The sequence below is a fragment of the Phytophthora infestans genome, genomic scaffold (assembly GCF_000142945.1).
Source record: "Phytophthora infestans T30-4 supercont1.226 genomic scaffold, whole genome shotgun sequence".
NCBI lineage: Eukaryota > Oomycota > Peronosporomycetes > Peronosporales > Peronosporaceae > Phytophthora > Phytophthora infestans.
The window spans coordinates 28,305-41,185 of record NW_003303533.1 but is presented as its reverse complement, the minus strand read 5'-3'; the positions used below and the strand labels follow the sequence as shown (position 1 = coordinate 41,185).

Sequence of the window (12,881 nt, the reverse complement as noted above, 5' to 3'; positions counted from 1 at the left end):
AAAAGCTCAAGAACAGAATGAAGAACGACGAGAGACGTCCACTGAAGATTCATTCGGCAAAGATTTGCCAGACCATCCTCACAAGACTGTACCAGCGGCATTTCCCGATGCGGAAGATGTTGACCCAGTAGCGATACAGCGGGAACGACGCAGATGGATACTGGTGGCACAAGACGAGGGGCAGAAGTGATTTAACATCAAGAAGGTGCTTCAGGGCCAAGCAGAAGAGCTGAGTTACAAAGAAGCTCGAGATGCCTGGAAGTATGCTGACCGGTTCGTGTTATCAGAAGACGGCGTGCTTCACTATCTTGGATTGAATCGTCGGTACGACCACGGTTGGCAAGAGGAGACCAAGCTGCGGCTTGTGGTACCGACAACGATGATTCAAGAGGTCTTGCAGAACTGTCACGACTCGCTGGAAGGAGGACATCAAGGTGTGGTGAGAACATTCCATCGCGTTAAGTCCGATTATTATTGGATCGGCTTGTACGCTGACGTGGAGAAGCATGTGAAGTCATGTCCAGATTGCAGCTCGAGTAAAAGCCGTCCGCAGCTTCGTGGATACTCACCTGGCAACGTACTAGCCGAACGACCTTTCCAGATCGTCTCGATGGATTTTGTGATCCCACTACCGAAATCTCGCAGGGGCAACACGGCGTTGCTCCTATTTCAGTGCTCGTTTACGGGATTCGTTATTGCCAAGGCTATGTCAGATACGACTGCACTAAGTGTTGCCCAAGTGTTCGAAGAATGTGTGTACCGACGATTCGGAGCCCCATCATTAATAAGGCACGACCGCGACCCACGCTTCATGAGCGAGGTTTTCCAAGCATTTGCAGAGATGATGCAGTCAAGATCACGAGCGACTTTGAGCTATCGGCCACAGGCTAATGGACAGCAGGAACGCTCGGTGAAGTCGGTGATGGGATCCGTACGGGTGTACGCGGAAGACCCTCTACAGCAAGATTGGGACGAAATCGCGGAGAAGCTGGTATTTGCTATTAATACTTCTCAAGACACTACGAGGAAGGAGACGCCGTTCTACCTCGTTCAAGGTTGGGATGCTCAGTCGACGCTGCGGGCAATGTCGTCATCACTCAAACAAGGGCTCGGCAAGCAGTCTGACGCACTAGCGTGGCGGCGTGAGATCAATCGACAACATGAGGTCGCCCTCACTATGGCCAAAGATTATCAGGCTGTAGAAAAGGAGCGACGAGCAAAAAAGCATAATGATGCTCTGAGTCGACTGGAAAAAGCCGCTGTATCTCAACCAAGTGGAAACGAACACTCGGCAGACCCTCTAGAAGCTTCAAAAGAGATGGAAGATCCTGCAAGAGCCCCACCGAGATCTCTTTTCGAGATTGGAAGCCGGGCGTGGCTGTACATGGAACGCGTCAAACCGGGCTTGACGAAAAAATTAGCTCACCGATGGCATGGACCTTTTCGGATCAAGCGCAAGGTGGAAGAGTTTGCGTACGAGCTGGAACTGCCTGACCGAAGTGGGTATCGCTTTGACCCAGTAGTGCATGTGTCAAGACTCAAAGCTGTCAACGAGTTCAACAGTCGACCGAGCACTCGGTTGGTACTAGACGCGACTAATGAAGCAAGACTCGACTTCGATGAGGAACTACTGCCTGAGGACAGCTGGGAACCAGATCAAGTTGCCGGTGAATATGAAGTCGAGGCCATCCTCGACGACAAAACACCACTGACGACGAGCACGGAGCGTGCTGTACGCGAGTTCAAAGTCAAGTGGGTGGGCTATGAAGATACAACTTGGGAACCATCATCAATCTTGTCTTGTGGAGGTCTGCTGTACGACTATTTGCGAGCCAAGAAGAGCGAGAATCGGCTGCAGATGGCGCAAGTTGCGGACGAAGGCTAGCGTGACTGGATCACGTGTGAACTGTCCACAGGGCGATGCAGCCTGTGGTAACAGACGAAAAACGTTACTGCAACAACAAATTGCATATGCATTTGAAGAACAACATGAACATGATTACGCTGTGGAAGTGGATTAAGAATAAGAAAACATGAATGCCGACCGGAGAGCGACCACTGAAAACGAAGTCACGCGGGACACCTCAACAGTTAGCTGAGATGCTGGAGAACGTCGTGGAACATGCAGCGAGGACATCATCGAAACCAACAGCAGTCTCGAGGCGACGTTGAGTGTGTACATCGCCGTGGAGAGGAGGCGCAACGCTGAGCTGCACTTGGTGACGTGACATTGCAGTCAAGTACGGAATTATCGAGGTCATCATGTGATCGACCGATGCCTCCGTACTTTCAGCCAGCATAGCGCGCAGCGAATCTTCGGTGAGTGGTGGTGTACCACCAGCAGGCGCAGGAGGAGCAGCAGGAGCCATCTCCGTGGGTTCAGCGACGACGGGGAGTGCTGCAGGAGCTACCACAGGAAGTGAAGAGTCCGGGGTAGCAGGCGCTGGAGGGCCGGTTGATGACGCTGCTGTCGGAGGAAGTGCAGCAGACTGAGGGGCGTTCGAACCCTCGGTCTTGCCCTCCTGAGAAACAAGTCGAGTAATGCGAGGTGATGAGCAAGGTACCGATGATTCAAGAGAAGGATGAGCTGACGTACCTCCAGCTGTTCACGTTCGCGACGTCTACGAAGATTGAGACGCTGAAACGCGTCGGACACGGCTCAATTCAGACGCTTGCACATACGGTGGCAGAGATGGTGAATTGAAGAATGAAGAAATGTCACAACGGGCACCAGTACCGTGGCTTCCATTGCGACAGGGGCAGTTGTGGTGTAGTGATTTCTCCGTAGTTGCGGATTATCACCCGTCGACAAAGACGTGACACCGCCCAAGATGTTCAAGCGACGAACCCTCGGTCAGGTGATGTACGGAGACGCCAAGGTGCAAGGGACTCGACGGCGTCACTCTCGAGCTTTCAACAAAGTACCGGATACGGTCATATGTCACTGAATCCAGGCTGTCCTTATTATTAATAATGGACTGGCCGGATTCGCATTCAGCGGACCATCTACGTTACGAACCCTCAGTGGCGGTTGGGATGAGTTCGCGGAAGACTCAGCGACCCTTGGAAGGTGCGTTCACCGTCTGGGACAGGGCGCGGACCGTTAAAGATACTCATGCGACGGTGCAGACGACGCTTGGCATGCAAGAAGATCCATAACGGATCATTGTTCACTTGATATTTGTATACTTGATTAGGACTTCTTATTAGGAATAGACCCGAAAGGGAAAGCTTAAATACAGAACAGAATTTTCACTCAAGCACACAGAGCGACGTCCGGCTTCAAGGTAAGCGTCAGGTCAAGCTTGTTTGAGTGTGTTATGCCTGTCGGTGAACTCGAAGCTCTGTAGCGAGGGTTCATCCGGCAAGGCCAAGAGACTTTGTGTATTGGCCGATTATTATCGGGAGGTTTTACGTGACGGCTTATTGTTGCCTATTTGCACGACTGGGAGTGCTTGAATTGCCTCCCTTTTATTTCTTCCAGCCGAGTGTTGAACACTCGGTGATCTCGTAAAAGGCTTACCCGTGCCTGGTACCCTTCCGCTGTTGGGACCACGAGGATTCAAAACACCTGCTAGCTTTGCTCGTGCTAGTAGCGTGTTCTTATTTTACTGGTTGGCCTATATAAGTAGTTTACAAGTTCCAGTTTGTCCCGGTGCAAGGGCAGAACTGGGGTCTTCAGGTCCGCCCGAACGATCGTTTACTATCCTAGTAGACGTATTGTTGTGGGAACATCCTAACTACATCTGTAGCTAGAGTTCACGTGGGATTTCCAACACCACAGAGACCTTGTTAACTCTCCAACTTATGTACTGAGAGTTTGTTAACTCTCCGGGTACTTCGTACCCCTGTGTGTTCCACACCATGTAACCCCGTTACAACGTCTCTAGCTTCACGACGTCATTCGTGGAGATACGCGAGGGAATTGACACTCGCCGATTCGCATCGGCGAGCTCGCGTTCCATGAATTCTTGTGCTGCAGCGCGCTGCTCGTCGGGCGTCGCTGAGCGCAGCAGCGACGTGACGACGGCTTCTCCGGACACCGCCGCGAGGCGGTGGAGAGCTTTATACTCGATCCGAGTGAGATGGAGGAAAGCAGCGTGGTCGAGGTCTTGGCTCATGTCGAACTTGGTCGTTGGAAGAACTACAAAGTGCTACCAGGTGTAACGGGCCAGGTATTTACTCCGTTACTTACTCACACTGTTGTGTTGAGGAAGCTCGTAATAGGACGACTGAGTCTTAGGCTTAAGGAAAATTCAACTCTGACTTTATTTTAGGACCAAGGCCACAGCACTGGCCACTCAAATACACGTCATAGTCCAATTGGCTAATAATGGGTCTGGCTCCCCATATGTCAGCCAATGACATGACAGCATTTCAGCACACGCTAGTCGTATGCTGATGCACCTACTTATGTAAAGAAATCTACCTGCTTATGTAATGGAGGGGCCCATTACAAAGTTGGCTTCCCAGAGTATACAAACTCTCAGTGAACGGCAGTTCACAAGTCCCTTTTAACCTAAAGGGAGCGAGGTGACCAATTTATGTAAGCTGAGTATATTTCTAGGTAGGCTAAGCTTGAGTTAAGTAAATAAACTATAAGTCACCTATAGAAAAGCAATGTCATCAGCCAATGGTTGGCCTCGGACGACCTTGGTACCTTGTACCAAATATCCCGAAGTATGACGTGTCATACTTCATGTAACTAGGGGTACACGTAGGGCTACGTACCCCGTTACAGCTTGGCCTTGATATCAAGCACCGCAGTAACTCACCAAGACTAATCGGTAGGCTAGCATCACATTCACGTTCAACATTGTAATCGGGTGCCAGACGCTCAACAAGGTTGTCAAAAGTTACGGTGGCCTGAAGATTTCTTGCCTGTCTCCCTATGTTACCTGTAACTCGGTCGACACTTTGGGTCGACACTTTGGGACGATATAATTCCTGGGATGCCGGTACTCCGTCGGTATAAAATATGCATGTTTTTCGGCTCACTGCCATTAGCTCTTCTCTGTCATGGCTTCCAGCTACTATTCGTCCGCTACTCTTGGTTTTGCACAGCCTCACTCGTCTCCGCGCTTACTCAAGTATCTGAAAGTAAACACCCAGTACTTACTTCGAATCCTCTTCCTTCTTCTCATCGGCATCCGTTGGGCTGTAGCCACTTGCACTCGGATTGTAGCCCTCCGTCGGGTTGTACTCAGGAGAGGCAGGACTATAGCTGGGCGACGTCGGGCTGTACCCTGGAGAAGTCGGCGAGTAAGCTGGCGAAGTCGGACTGTACGCCGGTGAAGTTGGCGAGTATGCTGGCGACGTTGGCGAGTACGCTGGAGATGTCGGCGAGTACGCAGGCGACGTTGGCGAATATGCCGGTGATGTGGGACTGTACGCCGGGGACGTAGGCGAATACGCAGGCGTGTAGGCCGGAGAAGTGGGGCTGTAAGCCGGACTCGTCGGACTGTACGCCGGGGATGTCGGGCTGTAGGCTGGTGACGTTGGTGAGTACGCAGGCGAAGTCGGACTGTATGCGGGCGACGTTGGGCTGTATGCAGGCGACGTGGGCGAGTATGCCGGGGACGTTGGACTGTATGCCGGGGATGTCGGAGAGTACGCTGGCGAAGTCGGACTGTAAGCTGGAGAAGTCGGCGAGTAGGCTGGTGACGTCGGCGAGTATGCCGGAGAAGTCGGACTGTAAGCTGGAGACGTCGGCGAATATGCAGGGGATGTGGGGCTGTAAGCCGGAGACGTCGGTGAGTAAGCAGGCGAAGTCGGACTATACGCAGGAGACGTCGGGCTGTAGGCTGGGGACGTCGGCGAGTATGCTGGAGACGTTGGGCTGTACGCCGGCGACATCGGACTGTATGCAGGCGATGTCGGGTTCAACGGAGACGCAGGGCTGTGAGCAGGCGACGCTGCCATGAAACCAGGAGACGCCGGGCTTGCCATAGGCGAGAAAGCGCCAGCCGCCGGTGAGAACGAGCCACCACCGGGGCTGAATGGCGATGATGCCGAGAAACCGGGCGTCGACGCGAAAGGAGTCGCCATCGGTGTGCCTGGACCCTGGTCCGGACTCCTCCATTCGTTGTCGAGACCCTGCATCACCTGCTGAATTTCCGACGCTTCATACTCAATAGCATTCGCCAGTTTCTTCGCGTCGAGCACCAAATCCATTATTCCTGTACCGAGTGGAGCCAACTGACCCAGCATGACATTTTCCGACACACCCGTCAGTGGATCTCCCTCCGAGAACATGGCCGCATCCATCAGAATTTCCACCGTCTCTTCAAACGAACAGCGGACAAGTGGACCAGAGTCATCACGGTTGATACCGTGACGAGTAATGGCCATGAGGTGACCACGGAATGTCATTACATCACACAAGCACGCCAAATGTCGGTAATTCACATAGGCACCATCGAAAGAAATGACCTGTCGAATTTCGTTCAGTAGCGCACGACGAACAGCTTCAATACCCAGCACCTGAATGATTTCGACAATGTCGTTTGAGATCGTACGGGTGGAGTCGACTTGGGGGTAGCACATTACATCAAGAAGATTCGTGCCATCTGTATCCAGCATCCACTCGTTCATCATCTTGAAACCAACGTCGTCAAACCAGTGTGTCGACGGTCCTTCACGAATGTAAACCTTCTTCACACCCTCGATACCACGCAATTTCATCTGCGTGAGCATATTGTGCTCCACACGCTTCAGAAATGTGTCATCTTCCTGTCCAACTGCAGTCTCACCTGAGCGCTGCAGCTTCTCTTCTTCGTCGCTCATTATACGGATACGCAGCACCAGGCGATCAGCGTTATCATCAGTAAAGATACACGAAAGATCCTGCCCATACTCAGCTTCCACTTGTGCAGCGATTTCACCCATCGTCAACTTCTTGTCTGCCATCATCTTCGGGTTCAGCTCAATACGCAGAAGCCACGGAGAACGAGCGATCGGCGTGTCCTCATCGGGCATTTCGTAGTACGAAGCCACAAACTCCTGGTCCTCTTCGACCACCGTGTTCATCGGATCAGGATCATAGTAGATCGAGGTGTTGGCCGTCACGTCTGCCAATGTCGTGTACTCTAGTTGTGACTGAATAAACTTAGCCTTATCGGCATCATGAGCGCAATCAGGCGTCAAGAAGATACGCAGCGATGGGGTCCGAACGTCCTTCGCAATGTTCATAATTTCTTTCAGGCGAGGCACACCAAGTGTCACATTCTTAGCAGACACACCGGCGTAGTGGAATGTGTTCAGTGTCATCTGCGTCGCCGGCTCACCAATCGACTGGGCTCCCACCACACCTGCCATCTCACCAGCAGACACCAACGCGCTCGTAAACTTGGACTCAATTTCACCCATGAGCCACTCGAATGCTGTCTCCGTCAAACGGTGCTCCAGTGTAACGCACTTGGACGCAAGCGTTGACCGCAATAAAATCTGGAAGAACAGTGTCGCATTCTCTTGGGCCTCGATACTCAGCCGGTCATCGCCCTGCACAACGATTATCTTCTTGCACAGTTCCTTCACTCCTTCAATTATGCGTGACGGGTGAAGACTTGATGGCTTTCGCATGTCGATGCTAAACAGCTGCTGTGCATTCTCCACCAAACGACGGATATTCACCGGAATCTGGGCGGCGTTATCGGACTCCTGGCCCTGGCCACGACTTGCCAAAATGACACGCAGGTTCACACGATCCTTCTGAAGCTGCGTCAGCTCTTCACGCAGCAGCTGTTGTGTGCGCTGGTTCGTCCGAATATCCTTGATGATGTCCGGCTCGAGGTATAGCTGGTCGGGGCAGTTCGGTACACATCCAAGGTCTTCATCCGACGGGTCGAAAACGTACTTCTTTTCAAACTGCACCTTGTTCAGCTTATGCGATTCGAATCGTTGCTTTTCGACCCAGACAGCATCCATACCGTCCTCGCCGTACAAAAATTGAATAATTTCACCCTGAGCGTTCCGCACAGTGCCATCGTAGCGTGTCATAACCGACTCCATTGCCTTGACAAGTCTACGTTGAATGTAACCAGTCTCGGCCGTCTTCACAGCTGTATCAATCAGACCTTCACGACCACCCATAGCGTGGAAGAAGAACTCCTGTGGCGTCAAGCCCTTCAGGTACGAGTTTTCAACGAAACCACGACTCTCGGGGCCAAGGTCATCCTTGCCGTAGTGCGGCAACGTACGGTGGTTAAAACCGTACGGGATTCGCTTTCCTTCAACGTTCTGCTGACCCACACAAGCAATAATCTGGGAGATATTAATGAAAGAACCCTTGGAACCGGACGTTACCGTAGCCTTAATGTTGTTCGTCTCATCCAGACTGCCCTGTGCCTCACGACCAGCTTGATCACGAGCAGTGTTCAACACAATATTAACCAAACCTTCGAAGGACTCAACCATTGTTCGGCCAGGCTGAGTTTCCAGTTTTCCTTTCTGTCCACGCACCACCAAATCGTGCACTTGCACCTTGGCCTGGGTAATAATATCCACAATAGTCTTCAGCGTAGACACATCGGCAATCGTGTCACTCACACCGACAGTGAAACTACGCCCAACCAACCAGTTGTTCACCAGCTGTTGAATTGCACCAAGAAGACGTTTGGTCTCATCGGGTCCCTTCTCAAGCATCGTAATGTGGACCAAACCACCGGCCGATGAACCAATGATCTTCTTGTCAATTATACCCGCCAACAACTCACCCTGCTGAATTATCACACGAGAGTCGATAGGAGACAGATCTGAGAACTTCTCGCTACTTTTGTGTGTCGACGAAAACCCAGTAAAGTTAATCGCAGGGACAATTGCCGAGAAAATCTGCTTTCCTGTCCAGATTGGCGTGTACTTGCCCAATTCTCCTTTCTTCGGTACCAAAATAGCAGGTGTTGGGACCTTGCCATCCCAATTGGAAACCCACATGAGCAGGTTCATGACCCAATCCTTGTGCAAGAAGATATCTCGCTTAGTAAACTTTTGTGCACCGAGCAGAGAATCCTGCACAATACCCATGACGGGGCGATTGCTCTGCGGAGTGATAATCACCTTGTGCACCATCATGAGTTCCTGTGCATCAGCACGAGCTGTCATCGACTGTGGCACGTGCAGGTTCATTTCATCACCATCGAAATCGGCGTTGTATGGGGACGTGACGGACAGATTCAGACGAAACGTCGACCAGTCAAACACCTTAACACGGTGCGACATAATGGACATTTTGTGCAACGAAGGTTGACGGTTGAACAGCACCAAATCATCGTCACGAAGATGACGCTCCACGATCCACCCGCACTTAAGCGCAAGGTCCGACTTGTTCTTGATGTAACGCAAATCAATACGATTGCCGTCTTCGCGAATGATGTACTTGGCACCAGGATGTTCAAGCGGGCCATTTGCAATCAGCTGGTGCATGTAATTCATATTGAACGGAGTCACACGTTCCGGCACAGTAAGATTCATCGCGATGGACCGAGGGACGCCGACTTGATCAATAGCCAGGTTCGGATCAGCAGTAATGACCGTACGAGCCGAGAAATCCACACGTTTACCCATCAAGTTACCACGAATACGGCCTTCCTTACCACGCAGACGCTGCCGCAGTGTCTTAAGCGGCTTACCGGAACGTTGCTGAGCTTGTGGGAGACCAGGCTGCTCGTTGTTAAGGAAAGTCGCCAAATGGAACTGCAACAGTTGTTCGAACTGCTCGATAATATGCGAAGGTTCGCCCTTGCGCACACAATTCAGCAACGCCAAATTCGCCTTTACAATAGAAGCCAAATTGTGCGTAAGATCGTCTTCACCACGCGCCATACCGTCAATAGCCACAGAAGGACGAACGTGCGGGGGCGGCACCGGCATGAGAGTCATGACAAGCCAATCAGGGCGAGCCCAGCGAGGGTCCAGTCCGAGAGCGAAGCAGTCCTCGTCCGATATGTTCTTGAAGATCGACAACACCTTCGCAGCCGGCAGATTCTGCTTGCGATCACCCGAACCGGGCACATCTTCCATCTGTTCAGGGAACTCTACCAACAGTTTGATACCCTGTTTGCGGTATTTGGGTTGGAGACCACCACAACCTCCGTGACCACCCTCCTTGGGCTTGGACTTGTCGTCCAGTCCCCCCTGTAGACCGATGTTGAGGTCCTCGCGCATTTTCTCCATGTCAGCTTCCTCGCCGTACTCACACATGCTCTTGTTGCTGCAGATCTCGTACACGGCCTTCAGTCGACGCTTGCCGTTCTTGATCTTCATGGCAGAGCGGAAGCGATGGTCGCGCTCGTCGCTCAGCACCTTGGAGCAGTGAAAACACACACAGCGTAGGATCTTGAGCACTTCCTTGATAAAACCCATGTGGTACATGGGGCGGGCCAGCTCAACGTGGCCAAAGTGACCCGGACAGTCGTTCACCTTGCCTCCACTGCCGCTGTATGTGCCTGTACACAACAACAATCATGAGAACTACGCTCAAGATATGTATGCCCTACGACAGAAGCGGGAGCTACGATTCCTTCACTTTATCTATCTCGGCATCAGTATCCGTCACGTACAGTCACAAGTCTTGCAACGAGCGCGGAAGTCACACGTGCCCATACGTGGGTCTCCAATGCCTCCAATAACAGGATGTCCGTTTAAGTACGTTTCCGGGCGCGAAATGCCGTCGGGGATAATACGGTCGTTGACCTTCGTCTGCTTAGTCACAGACATGGCGCGGATCTCCTCGGGGCTGAACACGCCGAACTGCAGGTACTTGACGCGGCGCAGACGCGCGCTCGAGTACGAGAACTGCGTAGACGCCATTACTACCTAGTTGTCGCGCTCCTCTCTGTTGCTTGGGACCCACAACGGCCAGAAGTAGAAGAGATGGCTAGCTATCGCTTCAGATGAGGACCTGGTCGACACTGGCTCAGCACAGAATTCGGGATTGGGAGGCGGAAGGCAAGGGGGAGGGTTCTCGGTAGAATGTAAACCTCTGTTATTGGAGAAAAATGTCAAAAAAACAATGATCCATTGGACAAAATCACATATCCGGATTTAGTTTTTGTCTTTTTTCGGAATCGCCAGGTTGCCCTTCAATGGGTGGGTCACCCACCCACTGATCACCATTTCAGTAGCACCCAGTGGGTGCAACTGGTATGGTGGGTTTTTAAACGGTGACGTCATCGTACTTAAGGAGACACTCCAAATTTGGATATCGAGTCGAATTGCGCGAGCCTGCTAGATATAATATTTCATGCGATATGATGGTGCTTTCAACTTCTTCATCCCAAGATCAAATGGGTAAGTTTTCTCTTTTGATCAATGGTCAGCGCCAGGGCTCCTGATAAATGTAAAGTACATTAATTCATGTACATTATTTTATGCATAATACATGGGAGTTCGAACGCGGTTGAAAATGCATAATGTATGGGAAGAAAATTTATGCCTTCTGTGACGGGGTCACACAGCACCTTGCGCTAGAGGAAGTTATCTTCCGAGAGTATACAAACTCTCAGTGAACGGCAGTTCACTGGTCCCCTCTTTAATTAAATAGAGCGAAGTGACCTAAATAAGGTAGATTGTAAACTGAGTATATTTATAGGTAGGTTAAGTTTGGGTTTAATACAAACTATTAGTTACCTATAGAAATGCAATGTCATTTAACCAATGGTTGGCTTTGAACGACTTTAATACCTTGTAATAAATATCCCGGAGTATGACGTGTCATACTCCTGAAGTGTGAAGTGTCACACTTCATGTTGTGGCGTAGCGGGATCAGCAAAATCTGCGAGATTGCCAGATCCAACTTACCAACTGCGCCCAGACACCGACTAACGGAGGGGGTCCCCCGATGATCCGTGTTCTGCTGAACTTTCCTCACCTTGTGTACCCGTCGGTAGGGCGGGATCTGCTCTCTCGGTAACTTCCGAAGAGTTCAAGTGGTGAAGCTTGAGTGTCTTGGCGAGACGTGGGGATGGGGTGGAGCAGCAGTGTAAAATCTTCACTCTGCGTCCGTGGATTGTTCCGTATCCTAAGCGAATATTCGAGCTTAAGTGTATCCGGGGCCTAGATCGTGGATCTAGCCGTAGGGTTGCCTTGCGGGTGTGTTCCCTTGCCTTTGTGTTGTCCTTTAAGTCGTACTTGCCGCCTCCTGTGACGGGATCTTGAGAGTTGAGAACCTCTAGGGTGTAACCGACCAAGTAGTAAATTCGGTTAACCTGTCGGATCTGCACGAGTAAAGGAAAAGCTCACTAGGTTGTAGGATCTGGCCAATGTATTATCCAGTTATCACTACCAACACTAGATTCGCAATTCCCAACCTTCTCGGAGCTCGTACGGCCAATGTAGTTCCGGTTCTTGAGGGCAGGAAGGCACTTGCGTGATACTGTGCAAATTGAGGACTGTATTGATATTTAAGCCTATACCTGCCTGGGTTTCTACCTTCTATGTCTTTCATCTGCTAAATCCCTTACCAGGCTCGGCTGCATGTCCCTTCTTCCCTTGACCCATCATCCCAGCTGTGTTATCTTCAGATCCACCGGATATATGACGTAATCATCATGGTCACCCTATTATGGGTACACTCATCCGGATCCAGGTCGCTTGGATCCACCTCACTGTAATGGTACACTCGCCGTGGATCCGAGCTCTCCAATCATCCAACATCATCTCGCAACCGTCTGTGATCTCCGTTGTCCCACGAAAGTTCGAGATCCACTGTATCCCTCATCCCTATACCCTGGATCCAGGTCCCTCCAGGCGGGATCCTCCCTCCTTGGATACGAACTCAGAAGTATGGGATCCGGGGTACCTCGCGGTGGATCTTGACTCTTCATTAGCCGTGGCTACTAGATCCACCGTCAGAGGGCACCGACCATCCTTCCTTCATAGGATCC

The 12,881-nt window shown here is 51.4% G+C and overlaps 1 protein-coding gene across 1 annotated transcript; it reads right to left on the bottom strand.

The window, feature by feature from the left end:
• Positions 1 to 4,603: 4,603 nt before the first annotated feature.
• PITG_21077 (DNA-directed RNA polymerase II largest subunit) lies at positions 4,604 to 10,806 on the bottom strand (the record flags this gene model as incomplete). Its single annotated transcript, XM_002895207.1, has 3 exons — positions 4,604 to 4,607; positions 5,120 to 10,442; positions 10,557 to 10,806. 3 exons carry the CDS (start codon positions 10,804 to 10,806, stop codon positions 4,604 to 4,606), a joined length of 5,577 nt encoding a protein of 1,858 aa, XP_002895253.1.
• Between the last annotated feature and the right edge of the window lie 2,075 nt (positions 10,807 to 12,881).